Source organism: Malaclemys terrapin, chromosome 8 (assembly GCF_027887155.1).
Source record: "Malaclemys terrapin pileata isolate rMalTer1 chromosome 8, rMalTer1.hap1, whole genome shotgun sequence".
NCBI lineage: Eukaryota > Metazoa > Chordata > Testudines > Emydidae > Malaclemys > Malaclemys terrapin.
Genome location: NC_071512.1, coordinates 68,325,069 through 68,342,075, shown reverse-complemented (window position 1 = coordinate 68,342,075; position 17,007 = coordinate 68,325,069). Strand labels below are relative to the sequence as shown.

Sequence of the window (17,007 nt, the reverse complement as noted above, 5' to 3'; positions counted from 1 at the left end):
CCTTTCCTGATCTACTCACATATCTGCGGTTTTAGATGAGTAGTTTCTGGGTATGATATTGATGATTTTTTCATACCTGGTCCAAGCTTTTCACAGCATAACTGCTCCCTGTCTGCCTCTCCCCGAGAACAACAGACAAAAGGGAGTCTTTGTTCAATTTTAAAATGTTCTAGCCTTCCCATGGGCTCTTTTGGCCAGGTGTCCACTCAATTCCTTTTATCTATGCAGCAGTGAGACTTTTTAACCCTTTACAGGTAGAGCAATTAGAGAACAGCTACTAAGAGGGATTTTATAGCTACTGTCTGGCTGGGTGTCCATAAAAGGGAGCTACTCCCACCCCCCTTCATTTATCACAGGAACTCATTTTTACAATATGTCAGAGTCCAAGAGCTTTCCAGAATAAAAAGGATTAAAAATGGATAATGAAAATATTCTTGGCTAGAATTAGCTAGAATAAAAAATGAAGGCTATAACTCCTCATTCTTCAGACAGTTGCTTTCTGCAAGTGTTTAAGGGGAAAGTACCCTGATGGGCAGTTCAATATCTGTCCATTATGGAGTTTCTTGCACCTTCCTCTGAAACATTTGGTATTGGCCTCTGTCAGAAGCAGAATATCAGATGAGATTTCATTTGATAGTATAATTGCTATATGATATATTTGAGAATAGATTTACCTATATTCTTGAGAAGATGAAACACTGCAATCATAAACTTTATAGCCTGTAAAAACCATTTATTTAAGGGAACACTTATGTTTTCTTTGTCTCAGCTGTCTTAAAATTCAAAAAGTAAGTATTTCTCGCTATAAAACTTATTTGAAGTGTGTTTAAAGTTAGTATTTCTGTGATGCCTGATGCCTAAATCACCCTGGTGAAAAGTAATGTTTTGAAATTGATAGTGAATATATTAAACTTTATGAAAGCAGTTTTCAATCTTCTCTAATAGATTCTTTTTTTAAAAAAATCCGTATTTTATGGTGAGACAGTATTTAGGATGGTAACTTCACAATTCTTGCTCACATGAGTATCAATGAGGCTACTTTAAGGAGAGATTGTATAATTGGACCCTTAGTATGTAATTTTAAACATTGATATTAAATTTGTTCTGCTTTAAGACCGATTATTTACTCGGATACTGTCTTTCCATATGTCCAGTATATCACATGCCACTTCAGAAAGAACAATAAGCTCAAATCTCAACTGTAATTCACTTTTCAAGTGTATTTTACTCATAGTAAATTGCTTTGCTGTTTCCATCTGAAAATTTTTCAGAACAAATGGGTATAACTTTTCTTAACCACCAAGTAAGTGAAGTGCTGCTTGAAGTGCCAGACTGACAGTCCGGGAAACTGAAGTTCTCTGTTAATTTACAAAAGCGGTGGCATGATCGGAAGCAAGACAAGTTTTCCCACATTTTCCCACCAATGCATTGCAGCCCTATTTCAAGAAATCCTCTATATGTAATATCTGTAGTGTAATGAGTAAGCTAAACAGAGAAGCCATTAGGACGTGTTACACGAAATAGTTGGCTTTTAAAAAATGACCAACTTGTGCATGCAGTTACGTGTCCAGTAGGTTAATTGCACAAGAAATGCTAAAAGGACAAAAAAAGCTAGAGCCTTAAAGGTACTCTGTGTTGTTTTTTTCCCTTCTGATGTTGAATAGAAGCATAATTTTACTAAGGTTGTGATCCTGTAAGCTGCTGTTTGCACGTTGGCCCCACGTATGGAGATCCATTGATTTTACTGGGGCTCTACATAAGGGCAGAGGTCTATCTGTGTAGAACAACTTGCAAGATTGGGACCTAGAGGTTTAGTTAGTACGTAACTCTGTTCTACTCTGTCTTTGTGTTAACCTCCAATGTGAAAAATGGGGATTCTTTATAGATTAGGTAGCATCTGGCCCCTGACTTTTATTTATTTATTTTTTTTTAAGGCCCCACCCACAGACCTTACTTAATCAATTAAAAGTGTAATTCATCTCTCTCCATAGACTGAGTTTTACACCCATTTTAGCTTATGGAAATACTAATGTAAAATACAATCACTGGTCAAATAGAGCATTATTAGAAAATGCAATCCAGAATGCTTTAGTTTTTTTGTTTATAAACCTTAGTGTTCAGTGTAGTTCTGTTCAATGTAGTTTTCCAAACTTAATTAATTAAGAAAGATATATTGAGTATTGCATTTTGAAATTTATATATTTTAGCTGTGGAGAATGTTTATAAAAACCGTGAGCCTGTCCCGCACATGAAGGCAATTTATTTCATCACTCCAACCAATAAGGTTAGTATTTTTAAGGGGAAAAACTTTTACTTAGTTTTTCTTTTTGATTTTTTTCTTTCTTTTTGTAGTACAGAAAGCATAAAGCACTAAGCCATCGTAATATTACAGACTGAGCTATTACAAAGTTGTCATTCAAAATAATGGCTGTAGAAAAGAGTTGGCTGTACTGATGCTACAGAAATGTTCAGAAGAGACTGAATTTCCAATTATTAAATCATTTTCAATCCATAACAATATAATGTAAGATTTTTCCTTCTCCCCTCTGCTTTCTTTGCTTCTTTAAAGCAATCTTTTGTACAACTTCTATAGATGAGAATATTACTGATCTTCTTTCATTGTTTTGTCATCCTTGGGCTGGATATATATATATATATATATAAATATTATAGTTCAGTGTTTACATTCCCATGTGACTGTGATTACAGTATTTCTGATTTCATACTGATCAATAAACACTAACTTTTCAAAAATATAGACCAAGAAAGTTTGTTCTAAGAGCAGGCAAAATAGACACGAATGACAGTTATTTTCTTTATGGTAAATTACAATTTAGCATTTTTATCTTAAGTCTGTAGATGGGCTTATAAATGACTTTGTAAGTAAAACATCCAGCAAGTACAAAGCAGCATATGTCTACTTCACTGACTGTAAGTAATTTTTTTATTGAGTTTGATAATGATGAATGTTAAAAAGTGGTTGTCAGTCTTATCTTGCTACTAACCTATTCTAATTTTCTAGTTGGTGCATATTTGAAAAATTAACTACTGCACTAAGCTGTGAGGGGAGTTTCGAGACTCAGCTTGTTTACCAGAGTTGAAAATTTAAGTTGAGGTGTTTTAAAACACCTCCAACCCATAATTTTGTCTCTGCCTGTTAATTATGCTGGAAGGCATTGTAGCCAGAAATGGAAAGCCACAGGATGTGGAATTAGAGTTTCTGTTCAGTGTGGCACTGTGGCTTCTTATTTCCCAGAATAAATATGACATTTGCATTTTATGCTTTAGTTTTCAATGTTACATATTTTGGTTTTATTTTTATAACCTGCTAACTGTATTTGTATGCTATAGAATGTAAAGGAAGAAGCTTTTGAGCAAAATTATGAGGTACACAAACATATAATCCTGTGCATAAATAACATCAAAAAACTACTTTCTTGGGATGACAGTTTGCTGTACTGCAAGGACAGTGGTTTGAAGTTTGATTATATTTCACTTATTCACTATGAACTCAGTTTTGAGCTGGCCTCCACATGCTTGTAGGGGAGTAAGAAAGTGTAGGTGTCCTCTTAATTCCTCTGCATAGTCTACTTGCATCATAAATTGCATGCAAAGGAAAGAACAGCTGTCATTCCATAGGTAATCCCTCAACCTGTGCATGTGTGGGAACTAAGGCTGCACCCCCTCCATTATCAGTCAGCACAGCTGAAAGAGTGTGGAAAGGGAAATAAGCTGTGCTAGGAAAAGGACACCCATACTCTGGGTGTCCCTAAACCTCTGACTGCCAGAAACTGGGACTAGATGATAGGGATGGATCACTCGCTAATTGCCTGTTCTGTTCGTTCCCTCTGAAGCATTTGGCAGACCCAGTATGGCCATTCTTATGTCCTTATATTCTTGTTTAACTTCCTTCCCCCATGGGAAGCAGACATTGAATTTTGGCTGCATCAGTTTGGTTCCTGGTCTACTCTTGGAGCTGTGCAGTTACACGCTTTCCCCTTACTCAGGCCAGATTATAAGACGCCTGTCTATATCTTTTAAAAAAAAAAAAAAAAAAAAGCTCTAATGCAAATCCACTACTAGACTACCCCTCTCCCCCCAAAGCCAAACTACATTCTGCTGTTTGACTTATGATTTGTGGTGTCACTGTTCTGTCTTGTGTGTATGTTTTTGGGGTTTTTTTATTATGCTGTTGTGGTAGAACTTAAAAACCTTAATGTTAAAATGAAAAAATCGAGAACAGTACAGAAACTTTCCTCTGAGATACATATTACAGTAGATTTCCACTGTAGCCTTGTGTTTTCCAGCATATTATTGGGTGAAATGTTCCCAAGAGGGCATTCCATACCCTTTGTATGTGTGCTTCATGGTGGCCCCAGAATTCCAAGGTCTGCTCCTTTCTGACTGTAGTTGACAGAGTTCCTTGGGACCAGGCAGCATTTTTTAGTGAAGGTTCCAACTTATAGCAGCACTCTTTTTAGCTTCAGTATATATTTCCCCACTGCCTTCCAGTGTCCTTTACTGATTTTTCCCCCTCCCCCCCCATTCCTTGTCAGTCTGTTGCCCAAAGCATGTCTTCGGCTTGCTTCATGGGCAAACTGCTCTATCTCAAAACAGTTGCCAAATCAGCAGCAACAATTGTTGGGGCTTCATTTCCTGCTCCTTTCTGTGCTTCTTCATGCTAGTCATCTGCATTCTTGACATACTTGAGGCTTTGGCCCTAGCTTCTTGGTATAATATCTAGCTATGCCAACAAACAGCAGGGCCTTAAGTACTTTTGGAGTACTTAATAGCCCCTCTTGTTACAGAGGTTCTTCATTGACACACCATGTTCTTAGTAGTCTTAAGGTTCCATCCCTTCAGTTGACTTTCTGGGGATTTACCAAGATTTGGATCTGTTCAGTGGTTAGTATATGATTCATCAATGCACTGTGGTACTATGCTCTTCACTTAGTTGCCACTTCACTTGCAAGAAAGAGGGAGGTAGATGTAGCAGTTGCGTCAGAAGATGCTCGGTGCAACATGGTCGATGTGCCTATGCACTGTTCTCAGATATCCCCCTGAGCCATCAGGCCTTACGAGTGCCTCAAACCCCTTCTGATCTTGAATAAGACTTGTAGTTGGCTCACCCAGAAAACCTCAAAGGCTTTAGTAAAAGTGAAGAACAGAATTTAGCACCTGTGCTGGGCTTAGGATTTTGCTTTGACGCTCACTTCAGTCCAGGTCCAATCAGAGGCCTTACAGCACAGCTTCTTCACTTGCATTAGTTTTGTCAAGTTTATGGAAGAAAACTTCTGCCTCTTTGTTTAGTCTCTCCTCCAGGAGAAACTCACATCTGAACACCACCTCTGGTAGGGCTTGGACATAGACATCTGGTTTGGTGATGTGTTTAGTGACGACAATCAATGAGAGCCAGCTGCCTCTGGAACCTGTACTTACAGGTGTAAATATTTATCAGCCTTCCTATGGAGGTTTATCAGAAGCTTGAGGGCCTGTTGAATGATGAAAGGACTCTCTGTGGGGAGAAAAGGGAAGTGAATCTGACAGATCTAACAACCAATGCTATCCTTGGTTTCATTAGGTCTGTTGTACAGTCCTCCTTCTCTTACTCCATCAAGGAAACCAGGGAGAAGGAAGAGCTGTTACAACTAAGACTGGGTTCAGGCATTTAATGATGAGCATTAAAAGTCAATGGGTTCTAATCTCCCTTTTCAAATGTAGCAAGAACCTCTTAAAAAAAAAAAAAAAAAAGACTCTGGGTGTCTAGTGATCCTAGACCTGGCATTCATATGAGAAGACATTTATTTGTTAGCGACTTTGGTTATCCTTTGGTGCTACAAAATTGGCTTCCCTCACAATCCACATTTCATCCATATAGAGCTGCTTTGTAGTTGAGCTATTTTTTTTTTTTTTTTTTTTTAATGGAAGATCTTTACAAGTCAGTTTCTTGGTGGCTGTGAACAACCTTCAAGAGGCCTGGTGGTCTCTTGTCTGTAGGCTTTTAGTTAAAATAGGCTCTAGAGCCCTTAAAATCCACTTGGGTTTTTGTGTCATACAACACTCCTACAATAGGTTCTGATGTTCCAAGAGAACCATGTCTGAATGGCTTTCTAATTGTATATCTCCCTGTTAGAGGTTTACAGATCTGCAACTTAAAGGTTTGTCCATTTATTTCATTTAAGGAAAACCCATTTTGGCTCTCTGTTCAAGGAATTTGCTAAGCATCCATATGGTCTTATCTGCATATATTTACTAATCATTGCTTAAATTCAGCTTCTAGACAAGAATCCAAGTTTAACCTCTCAGTGTTACAGAATATATTTCTAAAATAGGTGCAACCAAACTCTTGTATCTGCTTTTATATTTTGTTTGGGGATGTGTATTGCCCATTTTGAGGGTGTAGGAGATGGCTATCTTAATCTCATTTTTGTAATATTTAGGAGGTGCCTTGCTACTGGTATGAAAGGGGAGAGAAAACCTACACAAAACCCTCTTGTTGTTTTTCACTATTTTTTCTTCTCCTTGTTTGTTCCAGTATCTCTTAAATTTGTTTTAAATCTTTCTCGGGCTTCGGTGTCCAAAAGCTGGAATCCACTGGAAAGAAAAGTACCTGTAACTCTTCTCTGAAGAGAGATCCCAAACCCGGTGGATTAACACCGCTTCTCTTTCCCTTTGGGAGGGTTCTATAATATTTTTTATCTATTAATAGTGATTGACTCTTGTTTCAGCCTCTCTTTTGAAAGGACCTGATGATGGAATTCTGTAAGCCATGGGCATGTTTCTGGTTTCTAAAAGTTCAGAATTTTCTAGCTGGGAGAATACCTGTCTGATCACATGCTGGAACCACAGACTAATATGGTAATTCTCTGAAACAAATCTGACTTTTAAAGAACAAGATTTATAAATAAATGAGGTTTTTATGCTGCAAATTTAAATCTGAATGAATTAACTGAAATAAATAAATATAAAATGGCTTCATAACCTTTAATCTCTTTTTCCAGTTTGCCCTGACATTCTCTTTAATAAAATGAAGTCCTCCTGCTCAAGGGCTATAAGAAGGTGCAAAGAAATAAATATTTCCTTCTTTCCGTATGAATCTCAGGTAAACTTTAGTCTTTATATTAGCATAACTCCAGAAATTATACTGCATTTTATATTTCTAAGTGTTGATTTATCCACTATAAAGTCCTGAAATGTAGCTGGTTTTTATTTTAAATATATTTTTCAGACTTTGTGACACAGTACACAAAGCTTACCACCATTTTGGCTTCTTTCCAATGTATTTGCAAGATGAAAACAAATTGCTATTGCTATCAAAGATTTATTTTCAATTGTCTTCATTGCATGTCTGGGTTCAGTTGACATGCAAAGCTTTTGTCATTCAGTGCAGCAAATGAGTTCTGGCTTGTTTTAAGCAATGTCAAACTGCACTACTCACTATTTTGCAATATAGTTATCCTGACATGTAACTACATAGGATTAGTTAAGACCCCAGAATCAACTACTCATTGAGAGATGGGAATTCAGCAAGGGAGCAAACAATTCAGAGAATTTAGGATTCTAAAAGCAAAGACAACCTGATATATTTAAGAATAGTAATATGAGGACACTGGTGAGGATAATCACCAGCTAGAGTGAAAACCACCAGTGAAAGAGGCTGAAAACTGTCTGCAATAGCAGATTTGTCACTCATGCACTTCATATAAAAGAAAAACAAGATGAAATATTACATCAATACTGGCCAAGATAGGGAAGCCCACAAGGCCAAGAACCCTTGCTCCACTGTAGGAAGTTGTAGAAATGTCTGTTCTTCTTCTCACATTACTTTTCCCTGTTTTCTGTGTATCTTCCCTTTCTCTCTTATGTGCCACACTGCTAGGGTCACAAACGCTTGTACCCCAACTGGTATATGAGTGTAGGAGAGGCTCTTGCCTCCTGTTGTTTTCTGGTAAGGGAGCTTCCTAACTGAAGGACTCCTTTCCCTCTCCTCACTACTTTTTATTGGGTGAGTTTATGGGGTTGTAGTAATGGAATGAGAATCTTCTTCCTAATGTTGACTTACACAAAGGGCTTTTATCACAAGTGTTAGAGGGTTGTTTTTATTAAACTGCTTTTACCAAAAAAAGTTTTTTAGTTTTGATGAAACATCTGCATCCAAAATCAACTGAGAGCTGTGAAAACGTTTGTCTGTTGTGGGATTTCACTATTCTGGTCCTCCAGAGAACCTCTATCTGAAACTGCAAAATTGATAATTGGTTTTATAATGGAAAAAGTAAGCAGAATCCATACTCCTTTTCCTTTTTTAGCTTTTTATGCCTTGGAATCAGGGAACCCTTGAGGTCTTTTGTGAATCATAAATATGCAATAAAGGGCACTTTTGCTTGCTTGGCTGGTAGATAAGAATCTCCTGATGACAAGTATCCTGGCAGTTATGTTAGTCTGTGTCCACAAAACCAGCGAGGAGTCCGGTGGCACCTTAAAGACCTAGCAAATTTATTTTGGGCATAAATTTTTGAGAGTAAAAAACCCACTTCTTCAGATGCATCTTCTCCTGATTAGTCTCCTAAGCCCAATTTGCATGGTGATAGAACTGGGTAGAGTCAGACTTCATCCTGGGACAGGTTTGAATGGCCATCTTATGCAAGAAGGAAATAAGCATTTTGCACCTTTGTCTGAAGAGGGAATTCCTATTTGGAATTTGGCTACGTAGCTACGGAGGTAATTTTAAGTTGTCAAGAGAGCCTGTTGATATAAGGATTATGTGAATCTCTGGCAGCAACTTGCTTAACTGGGGAGCAGCCAGAAGAGTAGTTTTTAATAAGGTCAGAAACAAGTAAAATCTTTTGCTGAAGTTCTACAAGTATATGTGTATATTTCTCTTACCCCTCCTCCCCATCCCCCCCGACTATAACTTCTTAAATGTATGTCAAATTGTGGGCCTAAGGAGGCTTAGCTGTGTCCCTTTATAATGACTTTGGCATTGCATTATATTGCTCCATGCCAGACATTGGATGGTATTTAGTTCTGACTGCCTCAGGTTCCTCCATCTGTACAGGTAGTGAACAGGTTGAAACATACAGTAATGTCTCTTCAGGGAGAAGAGAAAATGGAGGAGAGTAATAGAGGAAAGGAGAGTGAGAACAAGAAACAAAGATGAGCTCAAGAGGACAGAGAAAAAGAGAGATGGTTGAGATAAAAATAAAATGGTATCATTAGGCAATGTTAGCTTAGATATGTATTTTCTTGTGCATGAGTTTTTTGTTACAAAATAAGGTCCCCACCCCTTTGACTGTTCTTACACCAGATGTTCTTATTTTTAAAGAAATGTACAATGCTAAGCTCTTTCATGTCTATGCTTTACTTAGGTATTTACTCTCGATGTCCCAGATGCATTCTTCTGCTGTTACAGTCCAACTGTGGAAAAGCCAAATGGTAAAGATGCCATCATGGAAGCAATGGCTGAACAAATTGTTACATTATGTGCAACTTTAGAGGAAAACCCAGGAGTAAGATATAAAAGGTAGGGCAGAAAATAGTGTTAAATATATGTAGGGTTTTCAGTGTTATGACTTCCTACTTGCAGTGCTGTTTAGAAACAGCAATGTTCCATCTTCTGATGTGCTTTTAATGAAAACATAATATTTTATCCTTAACTATAATTAAATAAGTTGATGTGAGTCCACGTATAGAGTAAGTGTGGTGCAGATTGTTTTCTTGCTTATCTTGAGCATTTGACAACTCTTTGTATATAGTCAGTCTCGGTGCTTTTGTTGCTAATCACTTGCACTTACTGTCTCATTTGCTAGTGTGACATCATTTTCATGTACTACTTTTTTTGGGGGGTGGGAGAGGGGGATTTGCATGCATCCTGTTCCCCAGGTTCTGCATGAGTGTTTTACCAGTAACCTATCAACAGAACTTCTGTTACTAAATTTGAGCCTAGGAGAAGATCTCCCTTTTTCTGGGATCCCTGCATGGATTTGGGAAGCAACAGGAGCCAGAGGAGAAGGGAAAAAGCTAAGGTCTGAGATCTGGGGGGGGGGCGCCTAAGGAGCAATCGGAGTGCAGTTGAGAGTCCCCGTCTCTTTCTGAATCCCTCCAGAGAACAGGGAGCAATTGATCCTTGGGGACCAAGAAAGTTCCCGACTTCCATTCTCTCAAAGCCCTTTGCAGGTCATAGGGAAGGATTTAAACAACTGCTGTTGGGGTGGGAAATAAATCTGCTCAGGCCTGCCTCTCTCTCTCTTTCAAGCTGCCCAGTCTCCCTAGCTGAAAAGATGATTAAAAAAAATAAGCAGGAGCAGAAAAAAACCTTCTAAAAATTAAAATTTGAAAGTTAAAGATAATACACTTTTTTAAAGTGTACTATACAGAAACTTAATTAAAAAAAGGAGAAGTTGTCCCTTTAGTTTTCTTTCTTTTTCATTTTGCCCAGTGTGGGGTAGTGAATAGATATTCTGAGCTCTAGCATTGAATTTTTTAGCTTTTTATGGATGTCAGTCTCACTGGTAACTTTAAATCCATTTTGGTTTTGTTTTAGTATTGGTTGTTCTGCTCAGAGATAATTACGGTACAACCCCAGACCAGTTGGAATGGTGCCATTTATTTAAATAGTATTTCATTCTCAGGTAAAATAGTTAAGCAAAAACTGCCTGTCTGCCTATTAGCTGCTTAGACCTGAAGAAGAGGAGCTCTGTGTAAGCTTGAAAGCAGAAGTTGGTCCAATAAAAGATACCTTCTCTTTAGTAGCTACTTACTCTTTCTGGAGCCAGGTCGTCTGACTTTTTATATGTTTGAACACATCCTTAAAGTTTTATACTTGTGGTTAAGTGTTTTGAGTAAGGATGTTCTTCTGAATCAGAGCCTAAACGCATTAAAACTTCTCAAGCATCTTTTGATATTTTCTGATCAAAGGCATAATAGAAATGCAGATTATTAAATTTCTCTACCACTTCACCATACAGTCTCTAAAGCTATCATTTCCTATAATATACTAAGAACAAAGTACTAAACAAGCTTGTGTTTAAATAGTAAATTAAAAGTAGAAAAAGTTTCCTGGTTGGTTTTTTTGTGAGTGGTGTGGGCACAACTTTTTACACAAATTTTCAACAAGCAGCATTCTTTTACAGTTAAATACTTAAAGGATTTTGACAGTTAAACCATAAAACTAAAGGCTTTTTATCTTATAGCATCTAAACTAAAAATTACTATAAATCTGAATATTATATGGTGTAACACACTGTTATTTGTGATTAGCTTTGCAACTAGAATTATGGGGAGAAACACTGAAATTTTTCACTCAAGTATTTCTGCAACCAGAATTGAATAACCATCCCATTATTGTTCTTTCGCTCTTCTTATTGACTATTGTACATGTAGGTAAGACTTGCTATCCATTTTGGTTTTGCTTATATTTCTTTAAAAAACACCTGTGTACACTTTGTTTTGAGTACAAGATAACAATTTAGGGTTTGATCATATAGATATGTGGGCTTGATAGGAAAATAAGAATGAAATGCTTATGGGCTTTGGAGCTGTGCTCCGCTCCAGCTCCAGGCAAAAACCTGCAGCTCCGCTGCTCTGCGCTCCAGCTCCGGGCTTCGCTCCAAAGCCCTCCATGCTTAAGTGTGTTTAGGAGTAAGCTCTTAAGCTGTTTTATGTCACAGTTGAGGGAAAATACTGGAAATTTGCATTATGGAAAAAATGTGTTTTGAAATGTTTTAAAATTAAGTAGGAGTTCTGTAACTACAGGTGTTTGAAGATAAGAAGTTGCATTATAGAACACTGACACTAAAATGTCTTGGAACAGAAATTTAATAAACAATATTTGAGATGTTTTGTTTTTTCCCCTCCAGCAAGCCATTGGATAATGCCAGCAAACTTGCAGAGCTAGTTGAAAATAAGCTTGAAAACTACTATAAAATTGATGAGAAAAGCCAAATAAAGGTAGAGTGAAAGCTATATCGCATGTTTGCTTTATTTTTGTAAACAAAATTGTTAAAGGATGTTAGACTGCTGTTTTTTTAAAAAAAGATTCCGTTACTAAATATAGAAAACGGATTGTCCCTTCAGTTGCTTTTTGTGTAATTTAAAAACAGGTTGGAAGAGAACTTGTGCAGTAGGTTTTTTTTTATCCAAAGAAAACAGAATTGATGCTCTATGTTCATATAACACACACAGATGTCCCACCTGGAGGAGGGTTGCCAGACTAATAAATGGGTGGTGCAGATCAGAGGGAAAATGCATGATTTTGACTCATCCCACTTTTTAGGGCACTGGGCAAAGCAGCGGATTATTTCGGGGGTACAATTTTCCCACTTCAGGATTCATGGAAATCCCATTGCTGTGAGAGAACAGGGGTCTTAGAAATATGCCTACCATCCTTCATTTCTCCCACAGTAGTCCCTAATAGTTTGTCATAGGTAACGTGTACAGGTGGTTGCATGCTCAGGCAGTGGCCCACTGACCCAAGTGTCTCTGATTCCATGGCATTCAGCTCAGCCACAAGAATAAATGCAGCTGAGTCCCCTGTGCCACCAATAGATACTCCACCCAACCCAAGCATGAAGTACTTTTCTAGTATCTGGGGAAATGAGATGGGCACAACCACCAAGAGACTGGGAGCACAAACAGGAGCAAACAAGATAAGAGAAAATCAAAAAGAAGAAAAAGATCTATTGGGGGAAGGAAGAGCCTCTGATAAAAGGGTTGGGAACCAGTCATGCATTCTGGGACCTCTGGTGCCATTCTGAATGCTCAGTTTGGTCCTGTCTCTTGCTGACCTTCTGACTTGATCAAAGCGCTGAGGTTTTGTGATGCTGATCTTCTAGTGACTCCTAAAGAACTTAATTTTGAATCCACATCAAGATCAGCTGGTTATCACATTTAAAACTGTAAGTTCTCTTGGTCTAGGATTCAGATAATATCCACGTTTCTGTGTGTCAAGCCTAAGACATGCTTGTTTTCTGTTTTGTCCAGTTCAACAGAGATTTTTTTTTTTTGCTGTTGAGGTGAAGTGAAAGGATTGTAGTGTACCTGAAAACCCAATACATAAACATCCTGTATGAACACATATTGTCTTTAAACAGAGAGCTTCCTCCGTTTTGTGGCTGAGTAGTAGCTGGGCCAGTTTGGTATAGCTAATGACAACTTAACTGTAATGGGTTTTTGAATTTAAAAAAAAAAAAATCTTGCTCTTGATCAGAGAATAAACCGTCTTGGCACTCTATAGGATTTTCCAAGAAGGCTTAGAATGTGATTTGGTTGCTTCAAATAGATTTGGAGCATTGTAGCTTTGTACAGTACGTCTTAAAAGTTTTTCTGTCCTGATGTTTTTAGGGTAAAACCCACTCCCAGCTGTTAATAATTGATCGTGGCTTTGACCCTGTGTCCACTGTACTCCATGAACTTACCTTCCAAGCAATGGCATATGATCTGCTACCAATTGAAAATGATACATACAAGCAAGTATAACTTTTTGTATCTAAATACTTCATTCTGACTTGAGTTTAGGAACTGTCTTTGATATCTGCTTTATTTGTACAGTCATTAAAGGTGAACTCCAGAGGGAATTATTTGTTGTTTTACTACTTTATGCTGTATAAAGGTGACTACAGTTTATTTAAACTTTTTTCTTCTGCCCTCTCTTTGCCAGAGATTTTTGAATGGTTACATTGTCTTGAAGCTTCTGAGTGGGCCTTCAAAGATACGGCCCCAATAGTAAGACTGATTTGGTGTGGGGAGGGTGTCCCAGAGGTATGGATAACTATGGCAGGAGGGGAAAATGTCCATAGCAGCAACAATGTTTGGCTTATCCTATGATCAGAAAAATGAAGACCTCTAGCTGATGTAGCTATATTTACTATCCTAATCTGAAATCTTAATTGGTGACTAGTAGAGCTGAATTTTTTTATATTTATTGAAGTTGAGATCCAGGTATGAGCTCTGCAACTTGGATCTAATTTAGTTCCACCTTATAGGATACAAGTCTCATAAATCTTGAATCAGCTTCCAAATTTGTTTGTCACAAACAAGTCATCATACTTCTGCCATGCTATCAGGCAACCTTTGTGGGATGCATTTCAGATATCTGAGAATCTGCTGAAGAACTATATATCAAATGGAAATTTACAAGAGTTTCAGAAATAATGCGAAGCTTGCAACATTTATTTATATTTATATTCTTACGAGTTTGAAACTTATTGATTAGATTTTTATCCAGTAGGTAGAGCCACTATTTTTTTTATTAAGTTTGTATTTTTCTCTTTCTACTGCCTTCTGGTTTAACCACTATTTGTGAGTTTCTGCAACTATATCCAAATATAAATGAAAGTATTGTGTCATAAGAAATCTAATATGCATCATATTCCTTCTGTTCACAGAAAACGGCTTAATAATTGAAATCTGTGATGCTAAGCATGCTAGCTGTAGATTTGTGGAGTGATTAGTCCACAAAAGTCTATTCTGTAGCTGTACATGGAGTTTGTAGACACAAGTCCTTCTGCACCTCCAGAGGTGTATAGACGTCTAATGCTATCTATATTTTGTCATCTCCAATGGGTTGACTTTGCACACAACTTCAATTCAAAAGGAGAAAATCAGAAACCTAGAGGAAATTAAAGCGCATGTAAATCTGTTGTGTGTGGTTTTTTTTAAACCAACAACCTACAGAATAGTCAAAGGATAAGCCAGGATGGATTTCCAGCTTTAACTAGATTACTGCATAAGAAAATTATTCTAAAATTCATGTAATTTTGCCTTAATTATTAAGGACTTTGGATCAGCCTTAACTTTTCCTGAGCATTGTGCATAAAATATGCTTAAAATAGTACATATTGTTTCAGAACCACATTTCTTTTTAAAAAAGAAATCATCTTTGTGCATTATCTGCCAATGTTAAAAATAGTTATTTAACTTTTATTCTACATGTTCAGTTGCTTTTATGTAAACCATACATTAGAAATACCTAATTTCATAACCTGATTTCCTGTCTGTAGATATAAAACAGATGGACCCAGTGGAAAGGAAAGGGAGGCAATTCTGGAGGAGGAGGATGAGCTCTGGGTGAAAATTCGGCACAAGCATATTGCAGATGTGTTAGAGTATGTGAATACGTTCTTGATGTTTATGATACTTTATACATTTCAGGGATATTATTTAATTAGAAAATACTACAGTAATAGAATTGACAAAGGTATAAAGACATTGAATAATTATAGAAAGATTACAGATTTGTAAGGGGAAAAGATTATCTGGTTTGGCCAGCTATTAAGGGAAAATAGTTTTTACAGACCTCTCAGTACTGTACACATTAAATTCTAGTGTCCAAAAACTGATGTTAGCAAAATAACTCAAATGTATGTAAATCATATACCAATATTTATTGAAATCCTTTAGAAATTAAAATTATTTGTATATCTTTCAAAGATGATGAGACTTCACAATTTTCATCTAAATTTTGACAAGGAAATTTAGAATTCAAGAAGCACTTAGCTTTGCCATGAATGGAGAAAAGAGATTTCATTCCCATCCAAAAGGAGTATTTTTGCAGGATGGAATACCAAAATGTTTGCCTTAACTTGATGGTATTCTTACTGAGAATATTTAGCTTTAGTCTTCTACCTAGAAATGTATGGAAACACGTATCTTTTATCTATTTTTTTTAAAACCTCATTTTTCACTAAAAGCAGTTATGATATTTGGAAACCATAAATCTCTTGTGTTTACTACTTTATCATACTGTTAACTTAATTTAATTTATAAATAATAAATTACTTGTTTCAGATTGTAAAGCATTCCTTTACTTTCTTAATCTGACAGGGAAATTCCAAAACTTTTGAAAGAAGTTTCATCAAAGAGAAAAGCAACAGAAGGAAAAGTAAGAAATAGTTACTTATTACTGACTTATTGTTAAACATTTTTTTTCTAATGTTTAGTTGCTTGCCTAGTGTATTTTTCAACAAGGTCAGTTTAAAGTTCTGTGTTTGGTTATTGGTTCTTAACCTACCTGAGAAATTGATACGAGTTTCTCAGCTGTGGAGTTGGGAAATCCCAGCCTCCAGCAGTAAGGGAAATAAATAAAATTGTATTTGTTGAATAAGAAACATCAGTTCATTTTAAACTCTGTCCTGTTATCACAGTTATCACTAAGTAATCTGGCCCAGCTAATGAAAAAGATGCCACACTTCCGTAAACAGATTACCAAGGTAAGCAGCATCCTGTACATTGCTACACTTTGCTTGTCAACTGTTCTCACCAATTAATATCTCTGGTTTTAAGGGCTATATTTTTATGATTTTAATTCAAGAACCTGAAGGTGGAAAAATCTGTTGGTTTGTTTTTTTTGTTGAGCTTTTGTCATGCATGGTTTTATATTAGGTGCATCATATTTTTGTTCTCAATGAACACCTTTTTTGAAGAATAAGTCCTCTTCCAAGTGTGACTGCTTTTTTTGTCAATATGAAATGTTTAAAGCCTTCTGTTGGATGATTCATACTCTTTAAGTAAACTAATGCACTTGGATTATGATTGTAGATACCTGTCTGAACAACTAATGCTTCGCAGTATTGCTTTTACTTTCTCTTTATATAGCAATGATGAATGGAAGAAATGTTTCAAATTAATAGGATCAACACACAATTAGTATATTGTCAAAGTTAACTTTACACCACGGTATTTTATTTTCTTAGTAAAGATTCTAAAGTTAAGTAGTGTAAGATGCATCAATTAAAACTGAAATGAAACCCTGTCTGCAAAAATACACATCTAAAGGAAACTACGGAAGCATGAGCATGTTCTCACTTGATGTGTAATCATAAGTTAACAGGTGTGGCTAATTGTAAACCCACTGCAGAATCTTCATGCATTATAGAAATTAAAAACCAAGACTTAAAAAGATGTACTGCTGTTGCACGCATTTCCCCTTAAAGATGTTCTAGACTCCTGAGTGAGATCAGGTTCCAGCCAGTTGCATATCTCGACTTTATCACTTAAGCTGGTTGAGGGAAA

The 17,007-nt window shown here is 36.7% G+C and overlaps 1 protein-coding gene across 1 annotated transcript in view; it reads left to right on the top strand.

Annotated features, from left to right (window-relative positions):
• STXBP3 (syntaxin binding protein 3) overlaps positions 1-17,007 on the top strand; it is a 48,383-nt gene that overhangs the window by 19,508 nt on the left and 11,868 nt on the right. Inside the window, exons 4-12 of the mRNA XM_054037495.1 lie at positions 2,208-2,284; positions 2,853-2,931; positions 7,002-7,102; positions 9,366-9,520; positions 11,856-11,946; positions 13,339-13,463; positions 14,997-15,101; positions 15,820-15,877; positions 16,140-16,205. Coding sequence (XP_053893470.1) covers positions 2,208-2,284; positions 2,853-2,931; positions 7,002-7,102; positions 9,366-9,520; positions 11,856-11,946; positions 13,339-13,463; positions 14,997-15,101; positions 15,820-15,877; positions 16,140-16,205 — 857 coding nt within the window. The remainder of the gene's footprint in view (positions 1-2,207; positions 2,285-2,852; positions 2,932-7,001; positions 7,103-9,365; positions 9,521-11,855; positions 11,947-13,338; positions 13,464-14,996; positions 15,102-15,819; positions 15,878-16,139; positions 16,206-17,007) is intronic.